The sequence below is a fragment of the Schistocerca piceifrons genome, chromosome 4 (assembly GCF_021461385.2).
Source record: "Schistocerca piceifrons isolate TAMUIC-IGC-003096 chromosome 4, iqSchPice1.1, whole genome shotgun sequence".
Taxonomy (NCBI): Eukaryota; Metazoa; Arthropoda; class Insecta; order Orthoptera; family Acrididae; genus Schistocerca; species Schistocerca piceifrons.
Window position 1 is genome coordinate 202,168,054 of NC_060141.1, and position 17,668 is coordinate 202,185,721.

Consider the following 17,668-nt stretch of genomic DNA (forward strand, 5'->3'; position numbering starts at 1 on the left):
TTTCGTGGGATCAGCACCATCCTGCAATATTCTGAATCAGATAGCAAACACTGTGTCTTTTGAATGTAATCTTGCTTGTCCAAAACACTAATAGCATTGCCCTTGGCTGTAGGTAAAATAACAATATCTGGGTCAACTTTAAGTGAATTTAAAGCAGTCCACTCCTTTGCTGTCATATTACTCTGAGTGGACGTGCCCCAGTCAATACACAACATGCCTCCATCCTAGACTCCTCTGCAGCATCAAAAGGTAGTTTAAAAATGGCCTTTTCAACAGAACTAATGAAGTCAACCACTGCCAAGTGCTTGGCCACTGGTGTAAAATTCAAACATTTCCCTAGTGCGGATAAAGCTGTGTCATCAAAACTTTTCACCATGAGATTTATCATAGAATGTCAAGATACAGTATTAGACTCTGAGCCATGGAAACGTTTAAACTTTGCCAAATGCCGAACAGTTAAAGAATGAAATTCCCAGTCAGATTGCGACCATAAAGCACTGTCCAGCCAATCCCAAGAAAAAGCCAAAATTTTTGAAACAATCATTAAATGAAGCCAAAACAATCGCTTGGAAACGAAATCTAGATGCCATGAGTGTAATGAATCCTTCCATGAACAAGAGCTAGGCCAGATCTTTGCTTGATGTGATTGGCAGTAGGAGAATTAATATGATGCACAACTTTGGCAAATGTTGGAACAACATTTGTATCATGAAACATCAGTGAAAACGACAATGCACATTGCAGTCTTATTCTAATGCTGTGAAGTTTGTTCAACCTGTGCAAGCAGTGATAAATTTCCTCCCCTTACAGAAAAACAATGTGAGACCTGAGTTTCTCCTACAGGTACACACCCAGTCATTTTCAAAGCGAAGGTGCAGCAAGTAAGTGCTAAGGGAGTGTAAAACCTTGGTTTGCGGAACAGTTCCAGAAACACACACACACACACACACACACACACACACACACACACACACACACACACACACACACATGCAACTCACACGCACACACGATCACAGTCTGTGGCTGCTGAGGCCAGACTGCCATTCATAATATTGTCATTATTCCATCCTGGATTTTCCATACTTTGGTTATAGTGAAAGATAGATCAGATGTGTATTGCTCTATCAACCTACTGTGCACCAGGTCAGTGATGATAATACTGAGGTGGCTCCAAAGTCTATAGCCCATTTGCCGTACTCAGGGAACATTGCCACAATGATTGGTTGTATATTGCCAAAGTATGATGTTAAATGTGTCTTTTTGACAACCATCTAATGTTAGGGTCTGTGAAGGATGATCTTTGTTTGCATAAGGCAGGTGCACAGTACTGCACCTAAAATATTTGATCATTCACCCAGTGATATAAAATGTCTGACAGACACCAAAATAAAATTTGAAGACAACCTGAAAAAGTTTCTCCTTGACAACTCCTTCAGTTCCATAGAAGAGTTTATATTATTGTATTTAATAATTATAAATAAAACAAAAACTTGACCAGCATGTAGCATATTTACAAAATAATTTGTGTTGTAAATGTAAAATGACTCATTCCACATAATTATGGTTTATTATGGAAATGATTCATGGAACATGAAACTAACTACTTAGTGTGTCCAGAGAATTCATTCTGTCTTTCCACATAACATGCCACAGAATGGAATAAACACAGTGGCCATTTCGTCCTGAGATTCTTGTTCTGTTTTCACTGGTTGTACCTTTGGTATAGGATGTAAGGCTATCTGAATTTGCCACTCTGTGTAACCATTCTAGGATGAATTCTCTGGAAATGCTAAGTGAAGATAGTTCTACACCCACCAGCTGAAACACAGCACTGCTTGGTTTTGTATTTAGATTAACTTGGATCACAGAAATCAGATATGCTCCCATTGTGGCATGACATATATATATTAGATGGTGCATACTGCTAAAGGTTGTTGGTGACAACACCAATGGTACACCAGAATGCAGTAGCTTATCAAGCCAGTAATCATGGAACATTGCCTATTGGTATTGCACAGAAAGGATGACGACCATCCTAAGATACTGACACAGATGTCTTAACTTGTCATTAAAGAATCTGTTAAGATTTGAGTAAGGAAACCGCTGAACAGTCACGATAGTGGCTACATCCTTGGTAAGGACTGAGAACCTACAATCAGAAGAAGGATATATTCCACAGTGAACTGACTTTGGGGACAGGTGGAGGAGCAGCGGAGATGCCACCGCACATATTCCTTGTCACAAAACATGGAAAGTGTGATTTTGTTATGGGAGGAGGAGGAAGAGATACTGGACACGCAGCCATCCCTGGTTGTGGACTGTGAAAAGAGCAGCACGTCAGAGGGATGGGGGTTATGAAAGTGCTGCCTCAGCTCCTAACCAGTCAGTTCATCAGCACACACGATGATAGCAACATGATCGTCTGCAGAAATAATGTGCACCTTGGACACTGACATCTTGCTGTTCAGCAATGAAATGTTTCATTACACAGATAATGGTCTCCCTTAAGGTTTCATTTCCATTACTCTGTAGTAATCATATTGGTGACACGCCTAACACACAATTTATTTATTTATTTATTTATTTATTTATTTATTGTTCCATGGGACCACATTAAGGAGAAGTCTCCATGGTCATGGAACGAGTCAATACATGAAATTACAACACGATTGTAGAAACAGATAAAATGAAATATAAGAAACATACTCAGTTGTAGATTGTAGAAACAGATAAAATGAAATATAAGAAACATTCAGGCGACACGTCGTTAGTTTAAATAAAGAAAATCAAGAATATAACACTGGAATTTGCTTAATTTTTTAGCTCTTCCAGGAGCTCCTCAACAGAGTAGAAGGAGTGAGTCATGAGGAAACTCTTCAGCTTAGACTTAAAAGTGTTTGGGCTACTGCTAAGATTTTTGAGTTCTTGTGGTAGCTTATTGAAAATGGATGCAGCAGAATACTGCACTCCTTTCTGCACAAGAGTCAAGGAAGTGCATTCCACATGCAGATTTGATTTCTGCCTAGTATTAACTGAGTGAAAGCTGCTAACTCTTGGGAATAAGCTAATATTGCTAACAACAAACGACATTAAAGAAAATATATACTGTGAGGGCAATGTCAAAATTCCCAGACTGTTGAATAGGGATCGACAAGAGGTTTTCGAACTTACACCACACATAGCTCGAACAGCCCGTTTTTGAGCCAAAAATACCCTTTTTGAATCAGAAGAATTACCCCAAAAAATAATACCATATGACATAAGCGTATGAAAATATGCGAAGTAGACTACTTTTCGTGTTGAAATGTCACTTATTTCAGATACTGTTCTAATGGTAAATAAAGCGGCATTTAGTTTCTGAACAAGATCCTGAACATGGGCTTTCCACAACAGCTTACTATCTATCCGTACGCCTAGGAACTTGAACTGTTCCGTCTCGCTTATAACATGCCCATTCTGTCTGATTAAAATATCAGTTCATGTTGAATTGTGATTTAGAAACTGTAAAAACTGAGTCTTAGTGTGATTTAGCATCAAATTATTTTCCACAAGCCACGAACTTATTTCATGAACTACATTATTTGATAATGTTTCAATATTACACACAAGATCCTTCACTACCAAGCTGGTGTCATCAGCAAACAGAAATATTTTTGAATCACCTGTAATACTAGAAGGCATATCATTTATATAAATAAGAAACAGCAGTGGCCCCAGAACCGATCCTTGGGGAACGCCCCATTTAACAGTGCCCCATTGGGACTGAACATCATTACCACTCTCAATATTGCGGAGAATTACCTTCTGCTTTCTGTTCTTAAAGTAAGAGGCGAACCAATTGTAAGCTACTCCCCTTACTCCATAATGTTCCAACTTCTGCAGTAATATTTTGTGGTCAACACAGTCAAAAGCCTTCGTTGAATCAAAGAAAACACCTAACGTTCGCAACCTTTTATTTAATCCGTCCAAAACCTCACAGAGAAAAGAGACTATAGCATTTTCAGTTGTTAAGCCATTTCTAAAACCAAACTGTACATTTGACAGCAAATTATGTGAATTTAAATGCTGCAGTAACCTTGTACATACAACCCTCTCGATAACTTTAGCAAACACCGATAGCATAGAAATAGGTCTATAATTATCAACAATATCCCTGTCTCCATTTTTATAAAGTGGCTTCACTACCGAGTACTTTAATCCGTCAGGAAACCAACCACTCCTAAAGGAAAAGTTACAGATATGGCTAAGTACTGGGCTAACATACATGGAACAATACTTCAGTATTCTGCTAAATACCCCATCATATCCATGAGAGTTCTTGGTCTTTAGTGATTTAATTATTATCTCAATCTCCCTCTTGTCAGTATCATGGAGGAGCATTTCAGGTAACAGTCTCGGAACACTTTTTTCTACGAGCGCTATATGATTCCCTGTTGGGACTAGGTTTCTATTTAGTTCACCTGCTATATTCAGAAAGTGATTATTAAATACTGTATGTATATGCGACTTATCAGTAACACGGACATTCCCACTACGCACTGATTCTATATCCTCGACCTGTCTCTGCAGACCAGCCACTTCCTTTACGACTGACCATATGGTTTTAATTTTATCCTGAGACTTAGCTATTCTATCTGCATACCACATACTTGTTGCCTTCCTAATAACTTTTTTAAGCACCTTACAATACTGTTTGTAATGGGCTATTGCATTTAGATTGTGACTGTTTCTAACATTTTGATATAATTGCCACTTTGTTCTACAAGATATTCTTATACCTTTAGTCAGCCACCCAGGCTGTCTATTTGTGCTAGTACCCTGTTTTGAACGTTCTAACGGAAAGCAACTTTCAAAGAGCACGAGAAAAGTCTTGAGGAAAGAACTATATTTATCGTCTACTGTATCAGCACTATAAACATCTTGCCACTCTTGTTCCTTGATAAGGTTTACAAAAGTCTCTACAGCAACTGGATCAGCTTTCCTAAAAAGTTGGTAACTATATTTAACATGTGTTGCAGCACAAAAATCTTTTAGACTTAAAATTTGTGCATCCAGATCTGAAAGGCCATTCACCATTTTGCTAACAGAATGCCCTTCTAATAATGACGAATGAACAATCAAAGAAATTAATTATACCAATGACTGGGCTGTCAGTACTCGTGTATTATTATGCCACCATAAGATCAATCCCATCACAGCTTTTCATGTCCTGCATAGCATTGCCCACTTGAGTTAAACCAAGAAATTGTTCTTGTGAGAGAACACATGATAATTGTGAGTGGTCAGACCTTCCCAATTCATCAATATGTTCTATATCTTCAGGCTAAAGACTTTCTTTTAGGATAGCCGTTGATCTTTTTTTTAGTCTTCAGTCATCTGACTGGTTTGATGCAGCACACCATGAATTCCTTTCCTGTGCCATCCTCTTCATCTCAGAGCAGCACTTGTTGCAACTTGTGTCCTCAATTATTTTCTGAATGCATTTCAGTCTCTGTCTTCTACAGTTTTTGCCCTATACAGCTCCCTCTATTACCATGGAAGTCATTCCCTGATCTCTTAACAGATGTCCTATCATCCTGTCCTTTCTCCTTGTCGGTGTTTTCCACATATTCCTTTCTTCTCCAATTCAGCGCAGAACCTCTTCATTCCGTATCTTATCAGTCCACTTAATTTTCAATGTTTATCTGTAACACCACATCTCACATGCTTCAATTATCTTCTATTCTAGTTTTTCCACAGTCCATGTTTCACTACCATACAATGCTGTGCTCCAGATGTATGTTCTCAGAAATTTGTTCCTCAAATTAAGTCCTATGTTTGATGCTAGTACACTTCTCTTGACCAGGAATGTCCTTTTTGCCAGTGCTAGTCTGCTTTTGATGTCCCCCTTGGTCTGTCTGTCATTGGTTATTTCGCTGCCTATGTAGTAGAATTCCATAACTTCATCTACTTTCTGATCATCAACCCTGATGTTAAGCTTCTTGCTCTTCTCATTTCTGCTACTTCTCATTACTTTCATCTTTCCTCAGTTACTCTCAATCCATATTCTGTACTTGTTACACTGTTCATCCGATTCAGCAGATCCTGTAATTCTTCTTCATTTTCATCCAGGATACCAATGTAATCAGTAAATTGTATCACTGATGTCCTTTCACCGTGAATTTTATTTCTACTGCTGAACCTTTCTTTTATTTCCATCATTGCTTCTTCAATGCACAGATCAAACAGTAGGGGTGAAAGACTACATTCCTGTCTTACACCCTTTTTAATCTGAACATTTCAATCTTGGTCATCCAGTCTTATTATTCCTTCATGGCTCTTGATATTACCCATCTCTCCCTGTACCTTACCTGTATTTTTCTCAAAATTTTGAACATCTTGCACCATATTATATTGTAAAATGCTTTTTCCAGCACAACAAATCCTATGAACGTGTCTTGATTTTTCTGTAGTCATGCTTCTGTTATCAACTGCAACACCTGAATTGCCTCTCTGGTACCTTTACCTTTCCTAAAGCCAAACTGATGGTCATCCAACACATCTTCAATTTTCTTTTCCATTCTTCTATATGTTATTCTTGTCCGCAGCTTGGATGCATGCGATGTTAAGCTGATTGTGCGGTAATTCTTGCACTTGTCAGCTCTTGCAGTCTTAGGAATTGTTTGGATGATATTTCTCTGAAAGTGAGATGTTATGTCGCCAGACCCATACATTCTACACACTAACATGAATAGTTGTTTTGTTGCCACTTCCCCCATTGATTTTAGAAATTCTGATGGATGGTTGTCTACCCCTTCTGCCATATTTTATCTCAAGTCCTTCAAAGCTCTCTTAAATTCTGATTCTAACACTGGATCTCCTATCTCTTGTAAATCGACTCCTGTTTCTTCTTCTGCCACATCAGACAAATCTTCTCACTCATAGAGGCCATCAGCATACTCTTTCCAGATCTCCACTCTCTCCTCTGCATTTAAGAATGGAATTCCCATTGCTCTCTTAATGTTACCACCCTTGCTGTTAATTTCACCAAAGGTTATTTTGACTTTCCTATAAGCTGAGTTAGTCCTTCCGACAATCATTTCTTTTTTGATTTTGTTTCATTTTTCGTGCAGCCATTTCATCTTAGTTTCCCTGCACTTCCTACTTATTTCATTCCTCAGCAACTTGTATTTCTGTATTCCTGAATTTCCCTACACATTTTTGTACTTCCTTCTTGCATCGATCAACTGAAGTATTTCTTCTGTTACCCAAGGGAATCCAGTATCTGATTTCAGAATATCTGGCTGACCATGATGTAATTTTAGATCTTCCTGTAACACCCCTATTCCAAGTGTACCTCTTCCTCTTTCAATTCTAGAACAGAGTATTCGCTATTACTAGCTGAAGTTTATTACAGAACTCAATTAGCCTTTCACCTCTGTCATTCCATATTCCAAGCCCATATTCTCGTATAACCTTTTCCTCTACTCTTTCCCCTGCAACTGCGTTCAAGTCCCCCATGACTATTAGATTTTCATATCCCTTTATTTACTGTGTTACCCTTTGAATATCCTCAAATGCTTTCTCTTCTATCTCTTCATCTTCAGCTTGCAGCCTGAACTATCATTGTGTTGGTTTGCTGTCAATTCTGATAAGAACAACCCTACCACTGAACTGTTCACAGTAACACACCCTCTGCCCTACCTTCCTATTCACAATGAATCCTACTCCTGTTATACCATTTCCTGCTGCTGTTGATATTGCCCTATATTCATCTGACCATAAATCCTTGTCGTCTTACCATTTAACTTCACCGACACCTACTACTTCTAGATTGATCCTTTGCATTTCCATTTTCAGATTGTCTAGCTTCCCTACCACATTTGTGTCATTGATCACAAGTTTATAACATCTTAATACCAAGGAAAAGCGAATTCTAACCTTAATGGTACATAGGAGCTCTAGTGGGAGCTTTATTGCACCCATTGTCAGCACATGTTACGGTATCCACTATTGTACCTCCTTCTAACTTCGACTTGCCCTGTAGGATAAGGTTAAAAAAAAAAAAAAGAAAACAGGTGAAATACACGACGTGCAAGAGAGAGGGATAGCATACCCAGTATGCCCACCAATATTCATTTGTTACCTGTCACATTTACTAAATTATTTCAATACTTTGGATGCTACATGTCAAATTAAATTCTTTGTAGCATTCACATACTTTGAATATCAGTTGAATTTTTTAAGAATAATTTTTTGATAATAGAAAGGTTTTTCACATGGTAACCATGTACTGTTAACTATATGAAAATTCACATTGTGTAGCCTGTTATTGACTGAGAGAAGTGGCGCAGTAAGACGATCTTGTGAAACCCAGCTTTCTCTGTTCATCCACGAGACCAGTAGATACAGGCGGACAAATTGATGCCCTGTTTCTTGACTTCTGGAAGGCTGACTAATGAACAAATTACAAGCATATGGAACGTCAGTCCAATTATGAGAGGGGATTGAAGAATTTCTAGCAAACAGAACGTAGTGTGGCCTTCTCAATAGGGAAAAATCTTCAGTTGTAAAAGTAACTTCCATCTCACCCCAAGGATCTTTATAGGACCATTACTTTTAATGATACGTATAGATAAATGATGTTGTGGATAAAGTCAGAAGATCCATGAGGTTTTTAGCCAATGGTATGGTGTACAGAGAAGTTGCAAAGCTGGAGGAGTGTAGCAAAATGCAGGAGGACTTTCAGAGTATTGACGCTTGTTGTAGCAAGTTGCAGTTGACCTTCAACAAAAACAAATGTAACATATTGCACGTATATAAACAGAAAGACTCAGTATTGTAGTATGATTACATGTTTGCAAAACAATTATTTCCATAAAGCATCTCTCTCTCTCTCTCTCTCTCTCTCTCTCTCTCTCTCTCTCTCTCTCTCTCTGTGTGTCTGTGTGTCTGTGTGTGTGTGTGTGTGTGTGTGTGTGTGTGTGTGTGTGTGTATGGAGCGATGTGAAATGATGAAACAACCACATAAAATTGATTGCGGGTTAGGCAGATGCCAGAGTGTGTTTCATTGCAAGAATCTTTGGAAATGTAGACTATGAGCAAAGGAGGTAGATTGCAAAACACTCATTCGACCAATACTCAAGTACTGCTCATCAGTCTGGGATCTATACCAGATAGGATTGGTAGAGGAAATAGAGAAGATCCAAGGAAGAACAGATTATTTCATTACATGTTCATTTAGTAAGCGCAAGAGTGTCACAGTGATGCTCAGCCAACTGGAGTCGCAGACACTGCAAGTGAGGCATTCTGCATCATGGTATGGTTAATTGTTAAAAGAGCGTATGTTCCTGGAACAGTCAACCAATATATTTCTTCCTGTTACATGTGTCTCATGAAAAGACCAGGAAGATCAAATCAGAGAACTTTGAGCTCACATGGAGGCTTACCAACAATTATTCTTCCCGCAAACTGTTCATGACTGGGACAGGAAAAGGGGAAGTGACACTGGTATCCAAATTACCTTCTGCCAAACACTATGAGTGTTTTGTGGAATGTAAGGTCAGATCTAGATGTAGACGGTGCACTAGTATTTGGGAGGACTGCAGTTCAAATCTCCACCAGACCATCCAGGTTTATGTTTTCCATGTGTTTTGTCTGAGGCTAAGGGGTGCTGTGGACTACCAGTGAAATGCACAAGTGTGGAAACAACTGTTTATCATCGATACAAGAAAGAGAATTCAGATACAATGTCCATGGATGAATGTTCACACAGCTAAACTAAAAGCAGTAATGTCTCTCCAAGATGTTGCCTGTGATATGCCTACACAATGAGGTCCATGAGTGGTGGTAGGAGGCAGAGCGGGGGGGGGGGGGGGGGGGTCAGGGATGATTGATGGCAGGATCCAACCTGACATTCAGAGTATGTCCTCGAGAACAACAGGCTTCAGAGACATTGTATTTCTGCATGTGTTGGAGTCATAGGTTGACGACAATAACTGCTGGTGGGATGACGGTACTTCTGGGATGCTGGGCAGTGGCGGATGTCTGAGGCGATGGCTCGATGATGGATGTTGATAGTTGCTGATGTTGGGCGTCGGTAGTTGTCGGAGGCGAGGGCTTGATGACAGTGATCGCTGGTGAATGGGAAAACGTGTGGTCAGATGTGGCACCTGAGAAAGGCAGATAGCAGTCCTGCATAGCATCGGCAACAGGTGCTTGCAATAAGGCTAATGCCTTCGATTGGTGGCTGCTGGTGCAGCCAGTGTGAAGCCTGGAGTGGTAACTGACCACAGCATGGTTCTGCATTGGCCTAAAAGTCACCTGTGGAGGGGGGTGGGGGAGGAGGGGGCGGCTACCTACCTGGTGCTGAATAGGCATGTCACTTGGTGTAAGGAAGTGGTGCCTGCTCTCTGCCACAGTAGGCATGCTGCCTACTGGTGAGGTTGGCACCACTGGACACCTCAGAGGCTATGTGAAGCTACAAGGTAAGCAATCTGAGCTGTTTGAGACTAGGCATGTAAACAGTTCAGTGACTTGTATTGATGTGAGCTGTTTACTTGCATCTTTCTGGAGAGCCACCAGCAGCCCACAATACTGGCCTGGTATGCAGAGCAGTATAGTCCCAAGCTCCCAGCGGGGTCAGGGATTTTCTCTGCCTTGTGATGATTGGGTGTTGTGTGATGTCCTTAGGTTAGTTAGGTTTAAGTAGTTCTAAGGAATGAGGAGGTTCTACACAGAATCGGAGAGGAAAGGAATATGTGGAAAACATTGATAAGGAGAAGGGACAGGGTTATAGGACATCTGCTAAGACATGAGGGAATGGCTTCCATGGTACTAGAGGGAGCTGTAGAGGGCAAAAACTGCAGAGGAAGACAGAGATTGGAATACGTCAAGCAAATAATTGAGGACGTAGGTTGCAAGTGCTACTCTGAGATGAAGAGGTTAGCACAGGAAAGGAATTCGTGGCGGGCCGCATCAAACCAGTCAGTAGACTGATGACCAAAAAAAAAAAAAAGTTATAGGGGACTGATGACCATAGCTGTTACGTCCCATAGTGCTCAGAGCCATTTGAACCATTTTATAGTCCCAAGCAGATGCAGTACCATGATTTCCTAAAATTGATCTAGGTGAATGCTGGGATGACTGCTTTCAAAAGATACAGCTGTTCCCCCTTCCCAGTCCAAACATGTACCCCATCTCTAGTGACCTTGTTGTCAGTAGGGCATTAAGCACTAATCTTGCATTATTTCCTTTTGCTTGACACTTTGTGATGTTGTTCTATTAGTTCAGTTGTTGACAATAAGTTGCATATTTCCATGATAAACTTTTGAACACCAGCAGACATTATTGTGTGCAGTGCCAGAAGCTGAAAACGGGGAAGTTACTGTGCATCCTCTTTGTAAGTGACAAAACTTCTGCAGAAATGCAGTGAGAAATTTGTACAATTTTGCTGTGAAAATATGAGAAAGAATTTCTGTTTTCAGAAGAAAATAGTGCATGTTATTTTTTTTTTATTTGCAAAATTTTTTTCTTCTCTAGATAGTTTGTGGAAATCACTAAAAGTTCTTTATTCACTGAAGTTATTTATGCTGACAATAAGAGCAGCATTTGAGTATATATTATCTCATTTCAGCACGGAAATTTGCTGAAGCTGCTATTGCAAATCAGAAGACAACTTTTAAATCATGGGGAGTAATGGGTGATTGGGACCATTCTTATCACACATTTGACAAGAAATATGTGAAAAACCAGATTAAGAAATTTTACGATATGTTTGAGAAGGTATGTTATTACATAGTGTATAAATTATTGTTTAAGTACTCGTAAATGTTGTTCATAGTCATGTGAAATTTTGTAAAAGGCATCGTGGCCACCTTTGACCATAAAATTCTTTATTTGAACTTCTCACTATTACAGTTTTGCTTGTATGGCCATTATCAAGGGGAAACGGTATGCTTTAACTTGAGTCAAAACTTAAAAATCACCTGACATATATGCACATTGTCACAGCATTTGTGTGTTGTGTCTTTTAGGTATAAGACTACATCTCCATTAGATAAGAGTGAAGCTAGGCACATTGTGAAAATGATCCTTGTACTGTTGATTTGTAACATCAGATTGTTGCACAGTACACACTCTCATCAGCAGCTAATGAAGTAATGTTGTTGCTGTTGTTGTGGTCTTCAGTCCCGAGACTGGTTTGATGTAGCTCTCCATGCTATTCTATCCTGTGCAAGCTTCTTCATCTCCCTGTACCTACTGCACCCTACATCCTTCTGAATCTGCTTAGTGTATTCATCTCTTGGTCTCCCTCTACGATTTTTAGCCTCCACACTCCCCTCCAGTACTAAATTGGTGATCCCTTGATGCCTCAGAACATGTCCTACCAACCGATCCCTTCTTCTAGTCAAGTTGTGCCACAAACTCCTCTTCTCCCAAATTCTATTCAATACCTCCTCATTAGTTAAATGATCTACCCATCTAATCTTCAGCATTCTTCTCTAGAACCACATTTCGAAAGCTTCTATTCTCTTCTTGTCCAAACTGTTTATCGTCCATGTTTCACTTCCATTCATGGCTACACTCCATACAAATACTTTCAGAAATGACTTCCTGACACTTAAATCAATACTCGATGCTAATAAATTTTTCTTCTTCAGAAACGATTTCCTTGCCATTGCCAGTCTACATTTTATATCCTCTCTACTTCGACCATCATCAGTTATTTTGCTCCCCAAATAGCAAAACTCCTTTACTACTTTAAGCCCCTCATTTCCTAATCTAATTCCCTCAGCATCACCCGAGTTAACTCGACTACACTCCATTATCCTCATTTTGCTTTTGTTGATGTTCATCTTATATCCTCCTTTCAAGACACTGTCCATTCCGTTCAACTGCTCTTCCAAGTCCTTTGCTGTCTCCGACAGAATTACAATGTCATCGGCAAACCTCAAAGTTTTTATTTCTTCTCCATGGATTTTAATACCTACTCCAAATTTTTCTTTTGTTTCCTTTACTGCTTGCTCAATATACAGATTGAATAACATCGGGGAGAGGCTACAACCTTCTATTACTCCCTTCCCAACCACTGCTTCCCTTTCGTACCCCTCAACTCTTATAACTGCCATCTGGTTTCTGTACAAACTGTAAATGCCTTTTGATCCCTGTATTTTACCCCTGCCACCTTCAGAATTTGAAAGAGAGTAATATTAAGTAGTATAACATCTGCACTTTTAACACTGGAGAATGACACATGTTGAGAAACACCACCTGTAACTTACATTTTGTCAAAAGTGACAGAGATAATTGTGACCAGTGTTGTTCAGAAAGCCCGGAATATCATCTTGTCTGCTTCATGCAGTTTGAAAGATGAAGTTACCATATTTAATTAGATATTATGCTGGAAGTGTAAAAATATTGACAGAAGTATAAGAATTGATTAATGAATGTCGAGCACTATTAAAAAAAAACCACATAAGAAAAGAGGCAAGAAAAATAAGATAGGAGGGAAGAAGAAAAGAAATGCACTGGATGCTGCATCCTTGTCTTGCCTGTGTACATCAAAGAGGGTGCGGTGGCTCTAGATCTTCGTAGCTAATGTGCATCTGTTGTTTCATCTGGGATGGAGTGACAAGTACTTGTGCGCGCAGTCACTCTGACATCTCTGGATGCAGTGGCCCCCTGATGTGAGTAGCAGTCTCAGCTGAAGTGGGTACTGGGGACACAGAAGCAGCAGGGAAGGAAGGGGGTGGCATAGCAGGCTAGGGGTAGGGAACAATACTGTAGTATGTAGTGCGAACCGTGTGCAGGGATGTGGCAGGGACAGTTTGGTGGGCTGCTAGATGCAGTATTGGGAGAATTGTGCTTGAGAGGGAGCAGGGGGGGGGGGGGGGTAGGTGTAGTGGTAGTGAGAAGCAGAGAAAGAAGGTACAGGACTATGCAAGTGAGTTGGGGGGGGGGGGGGGATATAAAAGGTGTTTGTGAGACTGGAGTGGGGCCAGGGAAGGGGACAGAAGACAGAAGCAGATGGAGGATAGGGTTGAGTACACATGCTGCTCTCAACCTTTGCTAGCTGGTCCTCTCACTCGACTCACTGAAATCTCAGTGTCAGAGTTATTTTAACTGGAGTATAACTATTGTTTTGCATGTTATATTGTGGATTCCTCCACTTAGGCCTACGTGCAAGTCACTGTTTTTGCTGTCACTCTAGCTTATTTAGTTATCATCTCCTATTTTTGCTAAGTTTGGTTGCATTGTAAACACAATGTATATCACATTTTTGTATGATCTAAATACATATGTGCTGAGTCTGTTTTATTCATAGAGGGGTGTCTGGGATAAACTGTGAGCTTGTACCTGACAAGGGACTATGTTCAGGGGAGGAGAAAGATGAAAAGAAGGAAGGAAGTAGAGGGAGAGGTAGACTGCTGTAGAACTAATAAACTGAAGTAACAAATGATATCATTGTACTAGAATTATGGTAGAGGGTTGACGCATTTTTATTTATTATTTGTTCTGTTTTTGTGTGTTTAATGATTCAAACTATATTTCCTTTCTTCACTTTTATTTTTGCTCTCCAGCTCATCTCGTCATTTCAGTATAGCTGCTGTATCCTACCAGCATGAACAATCTGTCTTATATAGGCCCTGCCCATACATTTCTTACCTTCCATCATCCATTCAAATAAATTTTTCAGCATCAGCTCATGTTTTAACAGAGCCCAACCATTCAATCTCTGTGATTCATTGTGTTATTTACTAGATATTTTTTCTTGCCATCTTCTTCGCTCTCAACTTGATCGATCCACTTTGCCCAAGCAGTCTCCTGTAAACAACATTTCTAAGGCTTTCTGTCATTCATTTGTCTTTGCCATTTGTCCACATTTTGCACCCACACAGAGGCATGCTCCAAGTGTAACTTTTTGCGAATCTCCTCTCAGTGTTTATATTTTTGGATATCGACAGCTGTTTCTTTTTGTAGAAATTTCTTTTACTTGGTGCTTTCCTTGCTGTCATGTATTTCTTATATCTTCATTGTTTTTTTTACTTATGTGAGGTATCAGGTCTTGACCATGTTCATCATTTAGCCATTCATTGTATCTGCTTGGGATGCCCACAGTTAACTTAACAACAAAAACAGTCAATTATTTGACACAATTATTTTATTGGATAGATAAAATATCTACTCACCAAATGCCGGCAGAACACTCACATAAAATATGGTTGTAATTAGCAAGCTTTCAGAGCCAGTGCCTCCTTCTTCATGCAGAAGGGTTGAAAGGGAAGGAAGAATGATGAAGGAAAAGGACTGCAGATGTCCAGGAAAAGTGGTAGATTTTCAGAAAGTCACCCAGAACTGTGGGTCAGGGGAGACTTACCATGCAGGATGATAGGGAAAGACTGAGTGTTGGGGACTGCATCTGACAAGATTTGAAAACCTGAGAGCTTAAAGGTGGAAGACAGGATAATATGCAGACTGACATTAATGCTTAAACATCAGATGTGAGTTAATAAGAGTGGAAAGCTAAGTGCATTGTACGTAACAGATGTGCAAGGGGGGCAGTGAAAAATAGACGGGAAAAACAATGAAAGACATAGAAAACTGAAACGGAGGGAAGCAAAGAGTAGTTACAGTGAAGAAGCACTGGGATAGAAGAAATTAACATAAATCAACACCAGGTAGGTGGCGATAACTAAGGACATGTTATAGTGCTAGTTCCCAACTGTGGAGTTCTGAGAATCTGGTGTCTGTGGGAAGAATCAAGATGGCGCGTGTGGAGAAACAGGTGCCGAGGTCACGAATGTAATGTTGAAGAGCATGCTCTGCTACAGGATATTGCAAGTTGCCAGTATACACCCTCTGCCTGTGTTCATTCATCCTAATTGATAATTTGGTGGTAGTCATATTGATGTAGAAGGCCAAAAAGTGTTTACATAACAACGTTTTATTTTGTAGGTGGCTCTCCGTTTGATAGTATATGTTTTACCAGTTACAGGGCTGTTATAGGTGGTGGTAGGAGAGTGCATAGGGCAAGTCTTGCAGCAGTGACAGTCACGGGGGTAGGGGCCATACAGTAGGGAGATGGGTGCAGAAGGAGCACAAGCTATGAAAAGAATATTGTGGAGATTGGGAGGGCAACAGAAAGCTATTCTAGGTGGGGTGGGCAAAATTTTAGATAAAATAGATCTCATTTCAGGGCATGATTTTAGGAAATCATGGCCCTGTTGAAGTAGCTGATTAACACGTTCCAAACCAGGATAATACTGAGTCACCAATTGTGTGCTCTGAAGCTGTTTTTTGGAGAGATCAGAAGTACCAGGATTGGATGTGATGGCCTGGGATATCTGCTTTTTAACTAGGCTGGTGGGGTAATGAATGCTGAGGTGAGAATGGTGGTGTATTGCTGTAAAGAATCTGCATCTGAACAAATACATTTGCCTTGTGTGCCATCACTGTATTGGAGGGAACATTTGACATGGAAAGGTTGGCAGCGGTCAGAATGTAAGTACTGTTGTTTGTTGGTAGGTTTAATGTGGACAGAAGTGCGTAGCTGCCCTTCGGTGAGTTCGACATCAACATCAAGGAAAGTGGTATGGGATTTGGAATAGGACCATGTTAAATTTTTGATTGGGAGAAGGTATTCAGAGATTCCAGGAATTGTAGTGGGTCAGCCTGACCATGAGTCCATATGGTAAAGATGTCATGTTCGTATCTGAACCAAACTTGGGGCTAAAGAATAACGGATCACAGGAAGTCCCTTCCAAGTGACCCATGGATAGGTTGGCATAGTAAGGAGCCATCATTGTTACCATTGCTGTACCCCTGATCTGTTTGTATGTATGCCCCTCAAAGGTGTAGTGGTTGTTGGTAAGTATAAAGTTGATTAAGGTGAGTAGGAAAGATGTCATAATTTTTGAATCAGGTTGGTGCTGATTGAGGAAATGTTCAGCAGCAGACAGACCATGTACATGGGGGATATTGGTGAAGAGGGAGGTGGCATCAATGGTGACAAGCAAGGTGTGAGGTGGGAGTGGGATAGGCACAGATTTCAGACGATTTAGGAAATAGTTGGTATCTTTGATGTATGTGGGGAGTCTTTGTGCTATGGGTAGCAGGTATTGGTAAAAAAAGGCAGATATACGTTCGGTGGATGCTTTGAAGCCAGCAACTATAGGACGACCAGGATGATTGGGTTTGTGGTCCTTAGGAAGAAGGTAAAAGGTGGAGGTGTGTTGTTTGGGTGGGGTGAGAAGATCTATGGATTGAGGTGTTAGTCCTTGTGAGGAGCCTGAGGTTTTAAGGAAGGACTGCAGGTCACTTTGAATCACAGGGATGGGATCTTGATGGCAGATACTGAATTGTAGTGGTGTCAGACAGCTGGCATAGACCTTCACTAACATACATCTTTCGCTCAAGTACTACAGTGGTAGATCCTCTTTCTGCTGAGAAGATAATGGTGGAGTCATCAGCTTTTAGGGAACATAGAGCCTGGAGTTCTGCAGAGGACAGGTTAGGGTCATATTGTAGGAACCTGAGGAAGGGTTGTGAAGCAATGCTGGATGTGAAGAATTTTTGGGAGGCTTGTAAGGGATGATTTTGAGGTAGTGGTGGTGGATCAAGTTGGGATTGTGGTCTGAACTGTTCAAGGCAGGGTTCGATATCAGGTTTGCTGTTGTAAAGGTTT

General features: G+C 40.3%; 1 protein-coding gene across 1 annotated transcript in view; it reads left to right on the top strand.

The window, feature by feature from the left end:
• The window catches only part of LOC124795032 (isoleucine--tRNA ligase, mitochondrial), a 103,224-nt gene that overhangs the window by 37,881 nt on the left and 47,675 nt on the right, over nt 1-17,668 (top strand). Inside the window, exon 4 of the mRNA XM_047258809.1 lies at nt 11,618-11,766. Within this exon, the coding sequence (XP_047114765.1) occupies nt 11,618-11,766 (149 nt within the window). The remainder of the gene's footprint in view (nt 1-11,617; nt 11,767-17,668) is intronic.